Source organism: Lolium perenne, chromosome 1 (assembly GCF_019359855.2).
Source record: "Lolium perenne isolate Kyuss_39 chromosome 1, Kyuss_2.0, whole genome shotgun sequence".
Classification (NCBI taxonomy): Eukaryota; Viridiplantae; Streptophyta; class Magnoliopsida; order Poales; family Poaceae; genus Lolium; species Lolium perenne.
Window position 1 is genome coordinate 251,975,707 of NC_067244.2, and position 21,237 is coordinate 251,996,943.

The 21,237-nt window shown below is 45.1% G+C and overlaps 1 protein-coding gene across 2 annotated transcripts; it reads left to right on the forward strand.

Moving 5' to 3' along the window:
• The first annotated feature begins 10,403 nt into the window (after positions 1 to 10,403).
• On the forward strand, positions 10,404 to 14,628 carry LOC127327639 (uncharacterized). Of its 2 annotated transcripts, none has more exons than XM_051354412.1 (4): positions 10,404 to 10,774; positions 10,981 to 12,857; positions 12,977 to 13,966; positions 14,036 to 14,628. In XM_051354412.1, exons 2-4 carry the CDS (start codon positions 10,998 to 11,000, stop codon positions 14,387 to 14,389), a joined length of 3,204 nt encoding a protein of 1,067 aa, XP_051210372.1. In that variant the 5' UTR covers positions 10,404 to 10,774; positions 10,981 to 10,997; the 3' UTR covers positions 14,390 to 14,628. The 2 variants fall into 2 exon arrangements, with proteins under 2 accessions (XP_051210372.1, XP_051210373.1); XM_051354413.1 differs by having other exon boundaries at positions 10,404 to 10,770.
• Positions 14,629 to 21,237: the final 6,609 nt, after the last annotated feature.

Below are 21,237 nucleotides of genomic sequence, written 5' to 3' on the forward strand. Positions count from 1 at the left end.
TTTTTGTACGTGTTTCATGATCCTTGCTATCTGCGGCACTCTTTGAGGCATATATAGCAAAGGAAAAGAGCAAGGTCCCCATTGCTTCATGATCCTTGCTATTTGCGGCACTCTTTGAGGCATCTATAGCAAAGGAAAAGAGCAAGGTCTTCATTGCTTCATGATCCTTGCTATTTGCGGCACTCTTTGAGGCATCTATAGCAAAGGAAAAGAGCAAGGTCTTCATTGCTTCATGATCCTTGCTATTTGCGGCACTCTTTGAGGCATCTATAGCAAAGGAAAAGAGCAAGGTTCCCGTTGATTTTGCATCATAGCACTCGTAGTTTCAGAGGCTTTTTTTAGAGTGCAATCTCCGGGCGTATTTTCCATCGCACCGATGTTCGTTGAAATATGCGAACAAAGTTCCTAACGATGCAGTTCGGGTGTCCCGAATTACTGCAATTCTTCAAAACTTGAGTCTTCATATCTTCTTGGGTTCCAGCGAACCGGTGCTCCCGATGGGAGTAATAGTCTTCATATCTTCTTGGGTTTAAACGAACCGGCACTCCCGATGGGAGTAATAGTCTTCAAATCTTCTTGCGTTCCAACGAAGCGGCGCTCCCGATGGGAGTAATAGTCTTCAAATCTTCTTGAATTCCAACGAACCAGCGCTCCTGATGGGAGTAACCGCAATAGCTCGAAGATATTCCAGGAGCCCCCGAGTAATTCCAGCGCTCCCGATGGGATCGCATCGGGTCGATATTAAATAAGATGATATCCATTGAATATTCCAGATGATGAATCCACCAACCCGAGAGTGCATCAGGAGAAGATATATCCAGAGCCGAAGAAGATAAGTCCATCGAGTAGTCATAGATGATGAAGAAAATAAATCCACTGATTCGGGGAAAATAAATCCACCGAGTAATCGAGAGTATTGGAGGTAACGATGTAATGGCGCATCCCCAATCATCGAGTGTGGCGAAAGAAAGAGGAACACTTAGTTCCACAAGCGCAGTCGAAATAGTTGCACGGACAAAGATAGTCCATGCGGCGAGCGCAGTCGAAATAATTGCGCCATCCGAGGTAATTCATGCGGCGGGCGCAGCCGAAATAATTGCGCCATCCGAGGTAAGTCCACACCGGCGAGCGCAGCCGAAATAATTGCGCCATCCAAGAAAGTCCTCGCCGGCGGGTGCAACCGAAATAATTCCGCGGCCAGAAGTAGTTGATGAAGAGAACGGGTGAGCACCCGAATATATCGGGCCCGTAACATCGGGTCCGCAACAGGCGAGCTCCCGAGAAGTCGAATCGGCAATATTGGGTCCAAGACAGGCGAGCCCCGAGTGCGCGATGGCGGACGCGATCGTCCGAGCTGAGTAGTCGAATCTTTGTTTCCATCTACAGTTATATTTATATTGCGGCGCAAAATCCTGATGCTCCTTATGTCGGGTAACCAATTTATGGCGATGGTGAGACGAAGATATCGGTATTGTACAAGACCGCGGCCTGCCGAATTGCTAATCTTGTCTTTGAAAAGTATGTACGCCTGCCTATACGTTTGGAGTTAGAACCTTGATCGATGCCGACCTTTTCTCTAGGCTTAACGTGAATACTCCTTGTGCTTGTATTAAGTAGCTAGACCTCCTTTCTTCCTTTTTTTATTTGGGCAAGCTTTCCACGATGAGATGCCGCCGATTGATTTACTCGGGTGGTTCTGGTCGTTTGGCCCGTTGAATCCGACTAAGGGCATCTCCAACCGGGCGACCCAAACGGACGCGCTGGACCGTCCGTTTTGGGCCGTTTGGGTCGCCGCCAGGACACGCGGACAGCGCCCCGCGTCCGCGTGTCCGTTTGGGTCGTGCGCTGCGCCCAACGCGGCGACCCAAAGAGACGCCACGTGGTTCGTCTTCCTTGCGTGGCGCTGCGCCATGGCAGGCCTCGACGGGACAGCCATGGTGGAGGCGGCCGCGGAGGGCTGGCACGAGACCGCGGACGGCTGGTACGAGGCCGCGGAGGAGGGGGCGGCCGCCGCGGAGGAGCCCGTCAACGAGGAGGACCTCGTGCTGGCGAACATCAACGCCGCCATCGAGGAGCGACTCCTCGACCTCACGCGCGTGACGAAGGAGCACGAGGGCATCTGGCGGGCCGGCCGCCGCCGCTTAGGCGACCTCCTCGGCCAGAAGAACGAGCTGCTCTGCTCGCTATGCGAGCAGCCCGTCACCTCATCCAGATGCCGTCCCCCGAGCGGCGCGCCCGGGAGGATGCTGAGTCGGCGGAGCGCGGCCGGCAAGAGCGCATGCGCCGGCGGCAGGAGATCCACGAGGCCCAGGCCCCCGCCCTCGTCCGCGTTGAGGCGCGCGCCGCTGTGGAACGCGCCGCTCTGCAGGAGGTGGAGCTATGCGGGAAGCGGATGATTCCGCCGCAGGAGGCGGAGCGCGAGCGCGCCCGAGGTGCGCGGACGGAAAGGAGGAGGATGACGGCCTCCTTCCAAGCTGCCCAGGCCCGCGCCGCCGCCCGCGCCGACGCCGACGCCCGCGCCTTCGCCGACGCGCCACCCAGCCCGTAGTAAGCTGGAGTGGAATCCTCACGCGTACAGGCCGCCCGCGTCGAGTGAAATCCACGGCCCCGACGGCGAGCCGGCGAGGGAGTCGCCGGCGAGGCCGCCGGCCCCGTACGTATTTAGGATAGAAGTAGTACCTAAAAAAAATGTAATGAGTTCTTTTTAATGAAAAATATTATTTATGCCTATGACACGCGGGCCAGGGGCGGACAAGGGGCGGACGCGAGTGACCAGCCTTTCGCGTCCGCGGCCACGCAAACCCGGCCAAGATTTGGGCCGGGTTTGCGTCGATCCGGACGCCGCGGGCATCCGTTTTAGGGATGGGTCCGTGCGCTGGGCCGGGTTTTTGTCCGGCTGGACCCATCCGGACGCGCGGGCGCGGGATGGGTCGCCCGGTTGGAGATGCCCTAATCACCCCATCCACCTTTTCCTTCACGTTACTGCATATGTATCTGGAGTAGAGGAGATTGCTTCAATCGAGGAATCAGGATCACGAGATGACTCCACATCCAATTGATGCACTGCATGCTTTTTCCCTATGACTTGTTCCAGCTGATGCTTTGTATATGTATTTCCGCTCCCGTGAGGTGACCGTATTTTTTCTTTTCTTTTCCCGGATCGATCTCCGTAAGTCTTAGGGCATAAGTTTCCACGAAATTGCTGATTTCGGCCGTGATGAGGAATACGAAAACTTTGGCACAGCCAAATCTGTCGATGACGAGCTTCATGATGATGTAGAGGGATCCCGCCCGGATAACGTAATCTAGTCGCCGCGCTTCCCACAGACGGCGCCAATTGACGAGGCGGTTCCTCGGCAATGCCCACCATGAGGGGCTTGGGTTTTAGAGAAAGGCGACGATGGAAGTTCCGGGAGCGAGGCGGTACACGACGTACCCAGGTTCAAGTCCCCGCGGTGGAGGATCGCTACGTCCTGCTAGCAATCCAGTATATGAATATATGGGTACATGGGGCCGCCATAGGTGGAGTAGTATCTAGTCTAGTTCTAGTTCGCGGGTTGCGATGTCTAAGGCGTGTCGCCACTATGATTATGTTTCTGATTATATGTCTAAGGGGTGCCCCTGCCTGGCTTTATATATCAGCCAAGCTAGGGTTTACAAGAGTCCTAGTAGGATTCGTGTTGGAGTCTTCTTTCCTTCTAGTCCAAGTTGAGACGCGTGCAGGTCCAGCTCGTCGAGTCCTTGTGCTGGTCCAGCTTCATAGTTTGCACCGGGTATGGCAATGTCGAGTACCCAAAGGTTATGCCCATGTCAACCGTGGTGCCTCGTTCTTCGGATGCTTTACCCGCTTCCTTCTACTCGAGGAAAACTTCCGTTGATGAGTTTATTGAAGATTCTTCGAACGCTGATCCAGTAGAAGACTTGAACGAACTTCGGCAACAGCTCCAATCTATGAAGAAACAAGCTCTCGTGATAATGGAACAGTCTCGAAAATCTTCCGAGAAAGAGAAAATTGCTCTTCAACAGGCCCAGGAAGCCTTAGCTTTAAAGGAGGCTGCGGTTACTGAAGCTGAAGCTGCATGAGCTACTTCGCGAGAAGACTACATGCTTCAATTGATGACTGACGCTAGCCTGGATATGGCAGGTGTGCTTCGTGAATTCGAACTTGTCTATCTTATTGTTCTTACTTTCTGTTTCTTACTGCAACTTCCGCTGAATAGGTTCTTTTCTGGATGCTGCCGCTAAAGATCAACGAGTTGAAGCCCGGTCGAATGTGCTCATCAAACTCGCTCTGGAATATGGATCGAATTTTTGGGTTACGCCTGATCGTACCGGACAAATCGTCAGATTCCAAGACCGCGCAAGTCAGGTCCGTGATTTTCTTGATTTCTGCACAAAGACGCTGGCCCTGGTTTACAACACCATGTTTCCTCGCAACTCCCCCCCGCCGAAGACTCTTCCTGATCTGATGAACAAGTTTCGGGATGCTCCTCGAATCCATGAGTTTGTGAAAGCCCAACTGACTTCTGGTGCAAGGTTTGCCATGATCATGTTGGAGGTCTGCTACCCGAAATTGGATATGACCACAATTGTTGAAAAGTTTCAAGCCAAACTGACGAAGAGGAGGAGGAATATTGACAAAATCAACGATGTTGTAACCCCTGATAGGTGATAACTGAAAGTTTCCTTTTTCATTGTCGAATTTTTCTTGATAGTAAAAATCTGTATATTGTAAGCACTATGTATATTGTAAAACAACTTATATGTTTTTTTGTTTCATCAAGCCCCCGAGCTTTTTTGTTGGCCGATGTTTGTATCTTTATTGGTTTGCGAGATGTTTTGCACCAGGGAAAATAACTTTGTAGACTGTATTTTGCGGAAATTTATATATATTGTTACTCCCGGGTTGCGAGCCTCCGAGCCTGTCGACGAAAAAGATGTATATCACCAATATCTTTATTATATTGCAGCACCGTGAGTCCGCCTCATTAAAAACCTTCCAGCCCCACTAGGTGCCCTGAAAGGAAAAAAGTGCGTCTGAAAACTCGTGGGCGTTTCAGTACAATGTATGTTTACATGGATGTTTCTATATTGACGTCTACGCGTAGAAGCGTCGAAGTTGCGCCACGTTCCATGGATTCTTCTCCGGGACTCCTGTCTTTTTGTCCTTTATCCTGTATGCTCCTCCCGCGATTACTTTTGTGACGATGTATGGACCGACCCATGGCGACTCGAACTTTTCATGGCTGTCCTGGGAGAGTCGAAGAACTAAATCTCCTACTTGAAAAGACCTTGGTCGCAAGCGTCGACTGTGGTAATTTTTCAAATCTTGCTGGTACTTAGTAACTCTTGACAGCACCTCGCCTCTAGCTTCATCAAGTGCATCGACATCATCTTCAAGCGCCTTTCTCGAGGTTTCTTCATTATACTCCGCCACTCTCGGGGAGTTGTGCTCTATTTCTATCGGGAGCACTGCCTCAGCTCCATGGACCAAGAAAAACGGGGTTTCTTACGTTGTTGTATTGGGTGTTGTTCGTATGCTACATAAAATACTTGGCAATTCTTGTGGCCAGGTATGTCGAGCTTTCTCCAGAGGTGTTATCAATCATTTCTTGATACCATTGCATATAATACCGTTTGCTTTCTCGATTTGACCATTAGTTTGCGGATGTGCTACTGACGGAAAGTGTAGTTTGATGCCCACATCTGCGCAGTATGCTTTGAACTCCTTGGAAGTAAAGTTCCTGCCGTTGTCTGTGACAATACTGTTAGGAACACCGAATCGAAAGACAATTGTCTTTCACGAAACTGACCACCGATCTTGCATCTGGCGAGTTTATTGGTTTTGCTTCAATCCACTTGGTAAACTTGTCGACAGCCACCAGCATATACTCGTAACCTCTTGGCCAGGCCTTGTGTAATTTCCCCACCATATCAAGGCCCCATTGAGCGAAAGGCTATGACAAGGGTATTGGCATCAGTTCAGCTGCCGAAGAATGAGGTTTTGCCGCAAATCGTTGAGACGTATCGCAAGTGCGTACTACGTCCTTTGCATCTTCTATTGCTGCCAACCAGTAAAACTCTGCTCTGAAAACCTTGACTGCTATAGCTCAACTGCTTGCGTGGTGTCCGCACACTCCTTCGTGTACGTCTTTCAGAATAAGCCTTCCTTCTTCGGGTGTAACACATCTCTGTAGTACTCCCGAAATATTTCGTTTGTAGAGCTCTCCTTTGACCACAGTAAAGACTTTAGATCGTCTAATAACTCGTCTTGCTTCCACTGGGTATTCCGGCAGTTCCTTCCTGCATCCAAGGAATTTGTACCATCATTATCACGTGCGGTTCCTCCTCATCCTCCAATGTGTTTGCTTCTGTAGCTGCGGGAGCCCCCGAGGCTTTCTCAACTTTCTCCTTCTTATTTTTTTGTTTCTTCGCGTTGGTTGATCTTTCATTTATCTCTTCCCAGAATACACCGGGTGGTATTGCTAGACACTGTGATCCGATGTTTGCAAGAACGTCGGCTTCATCATTGCTCAGCCTGCTGATATGATTTACTTCGCATCCATCGAACATCCTCTCGAGTTCATTATATACTTCCTTTTATGCTATCATACTTTCATTGACTGCGTCGCATTGGTTCATCACTTGTTGGGCCACCAGCTGTGAATCACCAAAGATTTTTAATCGGGTTGCTCCGCAAGCTTTCGCCATCTTCATCCCGTGTATGAGTGCTTCGTACTCCGCCTGGTTATTAGATGCGTTTGGAAACGTCATTCGTAGCATGTATTTCAGTTTGTCGCCTTGAGGTGACACTAATATCACGCATGCTCCAGCTCCTTCTAGCCTCTTGGACCCGTCAAAGTTCATAGTCCAAGTTCTCGACAAATCTGGAGGTCCCGTATTTTGCAGCTTCATCCACTCTGCAACGAAATCCGGCAGAATCTGCGACTTTTTTGCTTTTCTCTTCTCATATGTGATGTCCCGAGGGGAAATCTCTACTCCCCAAAGGGAGACACGACCCGTAGCTTGTGGGTTGTTTAATATATTGGATAAAGGCGCCTCATTGACCACTATTATCGGATGCACCGAAAAATAGTGTCATAGTTTTCATGCGGTTGTGAATACTCCGTATGCTAACTTCTAGTAGTGCGGATACCGCTGTTTTGAAGGCGATAAAACTTCACTCATAAGTTTCGATCCGTTTACCTCTGTCCATCGCGTTGCTTGCCATCGAAGACGTCGACGATCTTGAACGTGCCATCGAGATCAGCTCCTTGTCGCCTCTAATCCCCACGATCGGCGCTAATTGACAAGGTATTAACTTGTCAATGCCTACAGATTGTAGACTAGGGTTTAGTTGGAAGTAGAGGGCAAGTAGATCTCGAGGGTTTCAGCCGGAAAAGTACTCGACTGCTAGAAAACTAGGGTTGTGTTGACAATGAAATCGATCCTCTCTTCGTCCCTCGACTCCCCCTTATATAGGAGGCGGAGCCGAGGGTTTCGTATTACACAAGTTTACAGATTCCGGGAGACTCTTTGAGTTCAACCCGTAAAGTTACAAATCTCTTTATTACCTATGTCAAGAGGTAATGTCACCATGTGGATGAATGGTGAGGCTATTACTGGGCCCGTATGAAACCAAACAGACTGAGCCCTTCGTTTCTGCTAGGCCAAAAAATTCTGCACAGGCTACCAAATGAGTGACGCTTTCTGGCCCATGGCCCAATCTGAAGGCGCAAGGGATCCCATCTCGTTGGCGCAGTCATGCAAGAAATCGGCCCAGGCAATCAAACGCGCCCTCAATGAATCCGCGGCGGCACGGCATTGGGAAGTTCTGCCTCCTGTCTCTTTTAATTGACTTGATCTAGTAGAATTTTGTATTAAATTTGACTCAATTAAAAAAGATCGAAGGGAATACACTGTAAATGCCGAATGAGGCGGCTTGGACGACGACCTACTAGCTGCAGCCGCGACCAGCCTATCAAACCTAGGCGGAGCTTCGGGCCAGGGGCACAGTGAGTGGGGGATAGAAAGAGCACTGGGATATCATGGATGGCTCATGAAAAGGAAGCAGCATGGACTCACGGTCGTAGGTCGTAGCTCGAGCGAGTGGCCAGTGACCGAAAGTAGAGTGGCGGCATCCAGGGGGCTGCAACGGCGGAGCAAGGCCATGGCGGTGCAGGGGCTCGTGAAGCTAGTCGCTGGTGGCGGGAGGTCCAGGAAGGCATGGAAGCTAGCGGCATGGAGGTGCGGCAGCACGGGAGCTTGGCCGGCGGCGAGCCACCAGCTGGTAGCCGGAGGGCGCGCGGGACCAGGTCGTGGAATAGGAGGTATGTGGAGCTGCGGAGCTGCACTTGTACCACAAGTTTACATCACGCGGCAGCTCATGTAACCTCACTATAGGCTAGATCAAAGTCGATGAGGACCGCTAGATTTACATCAGGCGTGGAGAGTCGAAAGTGGCGACTTGTTGGTTGCCGACCTGGTTTGAGTTAAGCCAGGTTGAAATCGGGGCTCGTGGCTTGTTGCTAGTTTACATACTTTTTAGCGCGCTATAACGCTATAACGTTACAATAAATAGCGAGCTTAGCGCCGCTAATAGTGAGATTACTACCATAACGAGCAAATTATGCATAGCATAGTGTTCACCTTCTAAATACTGTTATAGTGCCATTGTAACGTCGAAATAGCGCGCTATTTTTTTCCATGAATAAAACTGAATAACATGGCACTTTCTTTCCAACCTTTAACACGAGGTTGGCAGTAGCTTAGACTAGTCACAATGAAAAATATCATGCATATTATTATATCAAAAAGTAGTAAGTTATGAGATGGAGTTGAGCTAAGGTGTGCTATCGCGTGTGACAACTTAAACTGACGGTACCATGCAAGGAGAATCAATGTTTACGTGTGTGTGTGGAGGTGGGAGCAAGGTTTTTTTTATCGGTGACTAGTTTTACTAGAGGAAACCGTAAAATCTGGTTACCGCGAAATATCGGAAATTTTGGATTTTTTCATCCGAGACTATGTATACAAAATTTAAATACAAAAGTTTTCAAGCTCTAAGCAAAGAGGATATAAACTCGATATATGCACGCACATCTGAAAATCTATGTGTACAATAACAAGCGGATATAAGACACTCCGGGCTTCCCTATAAGTAAAGAAGAAACAAGCTTCACACACGTAAGAACCAAAAGTAAACGCACCCACACTAGTTGTGGCACTTGAACCATGGAAGTAGTTTCAGCAATAGGTTGAGGGGGGGGGGGGGGGGGGGGGTCCCACTAAACCCCATATATGGTTAGTGTGATTAGTCCTAAATCAGATAACAAGAACTCGGGATCCTAAGATATTACTGTACACACCGATGCATCTGCTTAATATTTTAATTACTAGCATCAATAAGTAAGGTGTGAACTTTTCCAACAGATAAAACCATCAGCATGTAACTCGGACTAAAGCGATAGAGGTAACAAGATATAACAAAGGTACTAAGCAAGCCTACGACTCGCAAGGCTGACCTGATAAAACCAAACAACAGATGTAGGATGGATGGATGTATGGCTTCCAATAGGTAACACATGATAGGACAAGTGGCAGGAACGACACACAAGGGTATTGGTAAGGTAAGGAGGAGAAACAACAATATGTAACAGGGGAGAAATGCTCGCATGTCAAGTTTGAAGAAGAGGAGCCGGAGTGATCCTCCTCGGGGTATTAGTTGTACACCTCGTCATACTCCGAGGTACAGGCTTCTAATAAGAAGAACCAAACACACGTATTAGAGAGATAACACAATCAAAACAAGAAATACACTGCGACAATATGATAAATGAGCTATCGTGCAACTGGTTCCATGCATACCAAATTAACTGGGACAATTTGCATGACAAGTTCATTGATAATTTTCCACATATAACATCTAGTTATCGTGATATTAAAATTTGGGAGAGACATAAAGGTCTAGGATGCATGAAAAGTTCATATTTGGATTCGTGCCGGAAGATCGTTGAATTTTGACATAAAATTCAACGTCATCGGAGGCACAGTTGTTGAGATATGAGCTATGCAAATTTTGAATTATAAAACCCTTTTCTGTTACTTGGTCAAAATTATTTGTTCAAAAACAATTGCAACAAAACAAGATTTGAAATAGTCCAAATCCCTGTTATTCAGTCATACTACCCAGTTTCTAAAAAAATTAGAAGTTCAATTTCAAACAACATTTGAAACGAGAGAAGAAAAAATAAAAAGGGGTGATTTTGTCAAATACGAGGTTGGTAGTAGCTTAGATTAGTCACAATAAAAAATATCATGCATATTATTCTATCAAAAAGTAGTAAGTTCTGAGATGGAGTTGAGCTAAGGTGTGCTGTCGCGTGTGATAACTTAAAGAGTAAAGTCTATAAAAAACCTTGACGTTGTAGATGGTGTGGAAATTGAACCCCGAACTGCTAATCCCCGAAATAAGCACCCTCAACTCCCTAATCCCGGTCTGTGGAGACAGTTTGGGCGTTTCCAAATCCCAGGATTCTGACGTGGACTAGGAGGCAACGTTGGGAGTGGGATTTGGACTAAAAGTGAAAAAACGTTTGGCCCAAAGATTATTTGTGCGGCCCATCAATGCCAGCCTATTACGTTTCAGCGAGCCTGGAGATTCCTCGACCCATCCGCAGACTCCGCTCCTCTGCTCCCGCGGCGACGGCCATGGCAACGACGAGCGGATGATCGCGGCTGCTGGTGGACGAGCGCAACGGACATTGAAGAGTAGGTAACTCCTCCGCCCAATCCCCTTCGCATTGCTTCAGATCTGCAGTTGATGGTCAAGTTTCTGAGGTTTCTGTTACCGGTAAATTTGGGGCTTTCTGGTTTATAATGAAGACGGGAAAATCTGCAAAATTTCAACGATAAATCTGTCACTTACAGTGGTATATTTTAAAGTACGGACTGAATAGCTGAATCTTTTTTGAATTGTAGGGTTTTAGGGTTTTAGTATGGATCCTGCAGAAATTCTGTCCGTGAGGTTCCATTTTGGTGGAGAGTTCGTTCACATTGGGAAGGAGTTAGATTATGTTGGGGGTGACGAGGAGATTTCTGAGATTGAGAGAAAAAAGATGTCACTGCGGGAGGTGATTGGGTTCTTGAAGGATCACATGGAAGTGAAGGACTCAGTGAAATTGTATTTCTTGCTGCCCGGCAAGGATCTTGTGAATGGCTTGGTTTTCCTCTATGATGATGCAGGATGTGTGAACATGTCTGAGCAGATAACAGATGGACGTGTTGCAGACATCTATGTGGAGTATCATGCTGAGCAGGATATGGTGAGTATATCAAGTGGCAGTGATTTCGAAGATGAAATTGTGAGCTTAGGAGACAACGATGAGTCTGAAGTGCCAGAAGTTATAACTGCAGAGGATGAAGTGGCTGAAACTATAACTGTAGATGTTGATGAAAATGTGCCAGTTGTTGATGTTGATCAAATTGAACCAGAAGCAATGGTTGACAATGTATTAGTGCTAGATGACAATGGTGTTATCACTCAAGTGATGACAAGTCCTGGGAAGAGAATTAGGGGAAGAACAATTGTCCTGGAAAGCTCACAAGTAATGGCTGGAAGTGCACAAGTGATCAATCCATCACATCATAGCCAAGTACCAAACACAGTAGTTTGTCAAGATTTCGTACCGAGAGATGCTGGTAGTAGTGAGGAAAGAGGTGAAGATTATTCAGAATCTGAAGAAGATAGTGACTATGTGGCACATAGTGATGATAGTGGAGAGGAGTCAGAGGTTCTTGATATGAGGAAGAAAGCAAAACAGTTCAAGCGAAAAATGAGAGCTTCTCACATTTGGGTAGAAGGTAAAAATGCTACTGGAGCAGTTCCTATTGATCTGGTAGCTAATGTTGAGGAAGTGTTAGAAGATATTAACAAAGAAGCTGAATTTGAGTCCTCTGGTGAGGATTATTCTTATGACGAGGAAGAAGATGGGAACCTTGTTAGGAGGAAGAGCAGATACCCAAAATTTGACCCTGAAAGTGAGGTTCCTCACTTCTGTTTGTCCATGGTTTTCAGGAGCAAAAATCAGCTTGTTAATGCAGTAAAAAGATATGGCCTTGTTACCAAAAGGAGTCTCTCTTTCAAGAAGTCAGAGGTGGATAGGGTGAGGGTGAAGTGTGATTGGCCAAACTGTCCTTGGTTACTTTATGCAGCTAAAACTACTAGATGCTCTAGATTTCAGATCATTACTTTTGATGATGAACATCACTGTGCACAGAACAGGGACAATCACTTGGTTACTGCCAAGGTTATAGCAAAGAAATACGAGCATTTCATACTAGCCAACCCAACATGGAAAATTGAGAGTATGAAGTCCACTGTACTCCAAGATTTCTTTGCTGATGTGTCAACTTCTAAGTGCAAGGCAGCAAAGAAAATAATCATGGACAAGTTACTCTGTGGAATGAAAGGAGAATACAGCAAAGTCTTTGATTATCAGCTAGAACTGCTAAGGAGTAATCCTGGAACAACAGTAGCTATTTGCCTTGATCCAACTATCATGGAACAAAATATTTTTCAGAGTTTTTATGTTTGTTTCAATGCACTGAAATTGGGCTTCAAAGCTGGTTGTAGAAAAGTCATTGGACTTGATGGTTGCTTTTTCAAAGGAGCATGTCAAGGTGAGCTTCTTTGTGCCATTGCAAGAGATGCAAATAATCAAATGTACCCTCTTGCTTGGGCTGTTGTTGAGCAAGAAACCTCAGACACTTGGGAATGGTTCCTTGGGCTCTTGATAAAAGATTTGGACATCAATGATAGTGGAGCAGGGTGGGTTTTTATTTCGGACAAGCAAAAGGTAAATGATCTTATCTTTTAGTCGAGCCAGCACATTTTAATAATAATCTTGTCTTTTAGTAGAGCAAGAACATTTCGGACAAGCATATTTTAACTCATGATTTTCACTATTAATTGTAGGGCTTACTCAAAAGCATGCAAACATACTTACCCAAAGCAGAACATAGAATGTGTGCTAGACACATATATGCAAATTGGAGAAAGAAATACAGGCATCATGAATTTCAGAAGATGTTCTGGGCAATTGCAAAGTCATGTAACAGAGAAGATTTCATGTACAACAAGGCAAAGCTTGCACAAAAAACTCCTGATGGTGCTAAAGATATCATGAAGACAGATCCGAAGCATTGGGCCAGATCCTTTTTTGAAGTTGGTGTAAAGTGTGAATCAGTGGATAATAACCTTTGTGAATCATTCAACCACGCAATCATTGATGCTAGATTCTACCCCATTGTCAGCATGCTTGAGAGGATCAGGGTGAAAGCCCTTGTAAGAATTCAAGAACAAAGAGAGAAGGGTGCAAAGATGCAAGGCACTATTTGCCCAGCCATCTTCAAGAAGCTCAAAGTCAGCATCAAAATGATGCAGTTTTTAGAAGTTATGTGGAATGGGAAGGATGGATTTGAAGTCAGGCATCTCAAAGGGAGACAAATACGATACACTGTGAATTTGCAGCAGAGATATTGTTCGTGTGGGTACTTTCAGTTGTCAGGGCTACCATGTTGTCATGCCATTACTGCCATCTATAAATGTGGCAAGACTATTGATGAATTCATTGACAACTGCTATTCGATAGAAGTATTCAACAAAATCTATGAGCACTGCCTTGAACCGGTTGAAGGAGAGGAGAAATGGCCAGTTTCATCAAAACCAAGGCCACAAGCACCTGGATATGTGAGGATGCCTGGAAGACCTAAGAAGAATGATAGAAGAAGGGAAGAAGGTGAAGCACCAAAAGGGAAAAAAATGAGCAAGGCAGGTATAATTATGACATGCTCATTTTGTGGTGTCAATGGGCACAACAAATCTGGTTGTGGCAAAAATCCCGAGAGGGGCAAGAAGAAAAATGCACATCTTGCTAAGTCTGGCAAGAAAATAAAGACAACAGAGGTAAGAAATAGCTAAATTTTATTCACTTGCGCCAGTCAATCGAAGCTCATTTCTATTCTCTTTTTGCAGCAAGCTCAAACAGATGCAGGAAAAGTAGCAGGTAATTCTACACAAGCAACATCTGGTATTTGTACACAGGCAGCGGGTAGTTTTGCAGAGAACGCACCAAATGCTTCTACCAACAAGTTCAAGCCTCCAAGACCTGCGGCACCAACGGTTCCTACCAGAACAAGTCCTAGAAAAGCACCATCCTCAACAACAAGAGCACCAACGGTTCCTACCAGGAAAAGTCCAAGAAGAGAAGCACAATCAGCAGTAGCTAGTTCAAGCAACCCACAAGGTGCTACTGCCGCTAGGAGAGGAAAAAAGAGACTTCTAAGTGGAAAATTGAAAGAGTACTTGACTGCATCTGGAAACTATTAAAGCAACGGCTAGCATTCCTGTGTTGCTTTTGTTTATCTTCAGAAACTGAATATGTCATATTTTGTCAACTTCACTGAACCTGTGTTCATCATGTAATGCTTGAGGAAACTGAACATGTGTTGAGCATGATACATGTTATTTATGTGCACTGAACCTGCAGCAGTGTGTTAGCTGTTAGCTTATTGCAACTGTGCTACTTCTACATATTTATGCAAATGAATTGAGAATGCAAGCAAGTCCTGGCATTTGTTCCATTTATTTCAAAGTACCACTGCTACTATTTCAGGCAAACATTCACTTTATTTCATTGCACAAACATGCATACAAGTGCATTACATTTCAAACAAGTACTGACATTACACAACAATGTTTTCCTCTTGCCAACTACATTAAACTAGCAACATTACTACAACTAAACCTGCTAAGAAAATGATACTGCCATATGCATGGTAACTGTACATCGTATTCTTCTCCATTCTTTCTAATATTGCCCTCATTGCATCCATTTGGGCATTCTTTAGAACAATCTCAGCTCTCAGTGTAGCAAGAGTGCTAGCAGCTGATCTAGCTTCATGTTGAACTGCAAGTCTCCCAGTAGCCTCCACACTGCATGTCGTAGATCACCAAGCAAATCACGAAGAAACAGTGTTGTAGGGGCATCACACCAATCAACGTAGCCACATCCTCCAATCTATCAAATTAGAGAAAACGATAAGCAGAGGAATAGGGGAAATGGGACAATTTGATAGGAATTCAGGCACCGGCGACCAAGCTGTCCAGCCGCGTCCACCGCGTGCCGAAGATTCACCGGATGAAGACGACACCATCGCTAAAGCCACCACGAGCCGCTGCGGCCGCCGCCCGGTGAAGATGCACCGGACGAGGACGACATCGTCGCTCCAGCCACCACGCGCCGCCGTGGCCCAGCGCCCGCTAAATATGCACCGTACGAGGACAACATCTTCGCTCTAGCCACCACGCGCCGCCGCCCGCCGCCCGCCGCCCGCTGAATATGCCCCGGACAAGGACGACATCGTCGCTCCAGCCAGCTCGCGCCGCCGCGGCCGCCCCCCGCCGAAGATGCTCCGGACGAGGACGACATCGTCACTCCAGCCACGACGCGCCGCCACGGCCGCCGCCGTCACTGCCCTGCCCAATCTCCTGGCTCATTCCCCTTTTCTCCGATTCCAGCGAGAGAGGACGATGACGGTTATAACCACAACCCAGTCAATAATCCCTGTGTTGACCCTGGCCACGTCAGCGATTTCAGAGCGAAACGGGCATCACGCGAGATTGAACCGGGATTAGGGAGTTGAGGGTGCTCATTTCAGGGATTAGCAGTTTGGGGTTCGATTTCGACACCATCTACAACATCAAGGTTTTTTATAGACTTTACTCTAACTTAAACTCTGACCGTACCATGCAAGGAGAATCAATGTTCACGTGTGGGAGCAAGGTTTTTTTAATCGGTGACTAGTTTTACTAGAGAACACCGTAAAATCTGGTTACCGCGAAATATCAGAAATCTTGGATTTTTTTTGTCCGAGATTATTTAAAAAAAATAAAAAAAGAAGTTTTCAAGCTCTAAACAAAGGGGATATAAGATCGATATATGCATATCTGAAAACCTATATGTGTGTACAATAACAAGGGGATATAAGACACTCTGGGCTTCCCCAGAAGTAAAGAAGAAAAGCTTGCACACAACGTAAGAACCAAAAGTAAACGCACCCACATTAGTTGTGGCACTTGGACCATGGAAGTAGTTTCGGCAATAGGTTGAGGGGGGTCCCACTAAACCCCACATATGGTTAGTGTGCTTAGCCCTAAATCAGATAACAAGAACTCGAGATCCTAAGATATTACTTGACACACCGATGCATCTGCTTAATATTTCAATTACTACTATCAATAAGTAAGGTGTGAACTTTTCCAACAGATATAACAAAGGTACTAAGCAAGCCTACGACTCGCAAGGCTGACTTGATAAAACCGAACAACATATGTATGATGGATGGATGTATGGCTTCCAATAGGTAACACGAGACAGGACACGTGACAGGAACGACACGCAAGGGTATCGGTAAGGTAAGGAGGCGAAACAACAATATGTAGCAGGGGAGAAATGCTCGCATGTCAAGTTCAAAGAAGAGGAACCGGCGCGATCCTCCTCAGGGTGTTAGTTGTACTCCTCGTCGTAATCCGACGTACCGGCTTCTAATAAGAAGAACCAAACACACATACAAGAGAGATAACACAATTAAACAAGAAATACACTGCAACAATATGATAAATGAGCTATCGTGCAACGGGTTCCATGCACAGCAAAATTAACTGGGACAATTTGCATGACAAGTTAATTGATAATTGTCCACATATAACATCTAGTTATCGTGATATTACAATTTGGGAGAGATATAAAGGTCTAGGATGCATGAAAAGTTCATATTTGGATTTGTGCCGGAACATCGTTGAATTTCGACATAAAATTCAACGTCACCGAAGGCACAGTTGTTGAGTCATGAGCTATGCAAATTTTGAATTATAAAACCCTTTTCTATTACTTGGTAAAAGTAATTTGTTCAAAAACAATTGCAACAGGAAAAGATTTGAAATAGTTCAAATCCCTGTTATTCAGTCATACTACCCGGTTTCTAAAAAAATAGAAGTTCAATTTCAAACAGCATTTGAAAACCAGAGAACAAAATAAAAAGGGGTGGTTGTGTCAAACACGAGGTTTGTAGTAGTTTAGACTAGTCACAATGAAAAATATCATGCATATTATTCTATCAAAAAATAGTAAGTTATGAGATGGAGTTGAGCTAAGATGTGCTGTCGCGGGTGACAACTTAAACTCTGACGGTACCATGCAAGGAGAATCAATGTTCACGTGTGTGTGGGGGTAGGAGCAAGTTTTTTTATCGGTGACTAGTTTTACTAGAGGACACCGTAAATCTGGTTACCGCGAAATATCAGAAATTTTGGATTTTTCGTCCGAGATTATTAATACAAAATTTAAATACAAAAGTTTTCAAGCTCTAAGCAAAGAGGATATAAACTCGATATATGCACATCTGAAAAGCTATATGTGTGTACAATAACAAGGGGATATAAGACACTCTAGGCTTCCCTAGAAGTAAAGAAGAAACAAGCTTCACACACGTAAGAACAGAAACTAAACGCATCCACACTAGTTGTGGCACTTGGACCATGGAAGTAGTTTCAGCAATAGGCTGAGGGGGGTCCCACTAAACCCCATATATGGTTAGTGTGCTTAGTCCTAAATTTGATAACAAGAACTCGGAATCCTAAAATATTACTGGACACACCGATGTATCTGTTTAATATTTTAATTACTAGCATCAATAAGTAAGGTGTGAACTTTTCAAACAGATAAAACAATCAGCATGTAACTCGGACTAAAGAGATAGAGGTAACAAGATATAACAAAGGTACTAAACAAGCCTACGACTCGCAAGGCTGACCTGATAAAACCAAACAACAGATGTAGGATGGATGGATGGGTGTATGGCTTCCAATATATAGGTAACACATGATAGGACAAGTGACATGAACAAGACACAAGGGTATCGGTAAGGTAAGGAGGCGAAACAACAATATGTAACAGGGGAGAAATGCTCGCATGTCAAGTTCGAAGAAGAGGAACCGGCGCAATCCTCCTCCGGGTATTAGTTGTACTCCTCGTTGTACTCCGAGGTACCGGCTTCTAATAAGAAGAACCAAACACACGTACAAGAGAGATAACACAATCAAAACAAGAAATACACTGCAACAATATGATAAATGAGCTATCGTGCAACTGGTTCCATGCATAGCAAAATTAACTGGGATAATTTGCATGACAAGTTCATTGATAATTTTCCACATATAACATCTAGTTATCGTGATAATAAAATTTGGGAGAGATATAAAGGTCTAGGATGCATGAAAAGTTCATATTTGGATTCGTGCCGGAAGATCGTTGAATTTTGACATAAAATTCAACGTCATCGGAGGCATAGTTGTTGAGTTATGAGCTATGAAAATTTTGAATTATAAAACCCTTTTCTGTTACTTGGTCAAAATTATTTGTTCAAAAACAGTTGCAACAGGATAAGATTTGAAATAGTCCAAATCCCTGTTATTCAGTCATACTACCCAGTTTCTAAAAAATTAGAAGTTCAATTTCAAACAACATTTGAAAACCAGAGAACAAAATAAAAAGGAGTGGTTTTCTCAAACATGAGAGGCATACAAGAATAACAACTGCAACAGGATAAGATTTGAAATAGTCCAAATCCCTGTTATTCAGTCAGACTACCCAGTTTCTAAAAAATTAGAAGTTCAATTTCAAACAACATTTGAAAACCAGAGAACAAAATAAAAAGGAGTGGTTTTCTCAAACATGAGAGGCATACAAGAATTCGATCCTATGACCTAACTGACCGCCCAAGGGAACAAAGGCCTACAACTACAGTTTAAATCGACAGTTATACTATATGTACAGGTAAGAACTCGCACTATATATAAACAGAAGCCCTTTCTCTTCCCTGCCTCCCTCTCTCACAGACTCAAGATTACCGTCTCTACGACCTCTGCCCCCCTCTCTCAAAGACTCAAGACCACCGCCCCTCCGGCCCCTGCCGCCCTCTCCCCTCTCTCACAGACTCAAGACGATCATGGCTCAGGTGGATGGCAGCGAGATCTTTGCGATTGTGGGCAGTGGCGGAGGACCCCATAGGGCGCACTATGGCGGCTGCCCGAGCTAACATATGCTTTGGATGGCGTGGACACATGACCATGCCGCTGAAGGCATAATCATTATGTGCGCCTGCATTCCATTGGCCTTTTTGAACTAAGATCTGTGTCTAATTTATCACTGTTCTTGAAAAAATGTGTGGCATATAAAGATTAAACGTATATATATGTTACCGATTATAGTTCAATCTTCATTTTATTTCCAATGTATATATCTATAATTTTTATAAGGAAAACCTCATTAACTACAATTATGATAGTTTATTTCTTCATGCATACAACATCAGTCATATATTTTTTCGTAAACCTTGAAGATATTTAGACGGTCAAATATAAGCCATTTTACATCAATTAAGTGTACCACAATTGAATTTGTTAGAAGAATTTATATTAAATTGGTCTTAAATCTTTACATGGGATAGTGGGGCCACCCCCCCCCCCCCCCGCAATAAAATGATGAAATATGTATTTTACTTAGCCATACCTAAAATTTTAACCGTCCTACGCCAGTGATTGTGGGTGGCATCGTCGGCGTGCTGGCGTTGCTATCACAGCCGCCGCCTCATGTTGACCTCGAGGCGGGCGGCATCGTCTGTGTGCTAGTGTTGGTATCACAACCGCCGCCTCATGTCGACCTCAAGGCGGGCGGTGGATGGTACCGGTGATGCGGTGGCGGCAAACCTCCTGACCCAGTGTCGAGACTATGGCCTTCCACTCATCGCAGACCAGGGCCGGGACGCCGCCCGAGCGACAACCCTGGCGAGGAGGAGCCATAGCGCGCCGGAGATGGGCTGCTGGGGCAAGTCTCATGGGCCACCTCGGACTACATGACCATCGTCTTCAACGAGGGCCGGCAACCGCGGTGGAGCCACCGAGCTGTGGCTTGAGGCGCATGCAGCTGGTCCGAGGAGAGGAGTTGGATAGTTTTCAGAATTTGTTTTTGTTTCAGTGAGTTCTTCTTAATTTCTTCTTAGTATCAATTAACTAGGACTGTGAGAATCTGGGCTTTACCCAGTCGTTGTTTGTAAGCTGGTGCACTGGCGGGCTTCCCCTGAAATGCGTTTAATCTCTACTAGACAGATATGCGCCGGCTACATGCATGGCATTGTCACACAACATGGCCGGCGTGATGCATTTTTAGCACTTTGATCTCACGGTGTAACATGTATGTTGGCGTGTTGTTATTTCAGAAAATGAGAGAGACCGTGCTTCTTTTCTACACCTTTTCTGTTTACTAAACCCAGGCCGGCCCATAGGGCAGGGCAGAGGGGCGCTCGCCCCGGGCCTTCAGAAGCGAGGTCCTCACACCAAGATTTCTTTACATAGTTAATATATTTATAATTTTAAATAATTCTAGAAAATATAGATGCTTTAAGCTACAATTTACCGCGCCTCTTACCAAACATTTATTTCAATATTTGCGCTTTAGGATGTATTATTTAAAATAATCCTATAAAATATACAAAGTCCAAGATGCAACTTATCGTGCCTCTACTCCAACTCCTTTAAGAAACTATTAATAATTTTAAATTATTTCTTCCTGAAGATACGATTTCTCTCTTGCCTTCCCAAATATCCATAATAATATGACCCTCACAATTTTTTTAATTAGTTTTAAAGATACACATGTACATACAAGTGTAGACGAGTAGATATTGGTAGAAATAAGAATCATGACATAGTTCGGTCCATCAATAGAAATAAATATTTTCAAACGTCCTCACCAAGATTTCAAAGACCATGAATCTTTCAAATGTAAATATTATTTAGTTTTTTACTGTATTATCCTAATATTTATCTTGCGCAATACTAACATTTTTAAGTCTTTTGTGTGTGACGGAGATTGTTAAGGTGCTAGAACACCAATCATGATTAAACTTTAAGTAATATACAAAATTTAAGCATAAATAAATTTATTTAAGAAAATTTCAAGAGTAGGGGGGCCATGGCCCCCTGCCCTAAGAAAACTTAGCTATTGTAAACACGGGGTCCTTGATGTCGTTTCTCCCTAGGGCCTCCGAAATCTATGGACCAGCCCTGGCGACATCCGGCGGCTGGGAGTCCCGCCCGACGACAACGTCCGGCTCCAA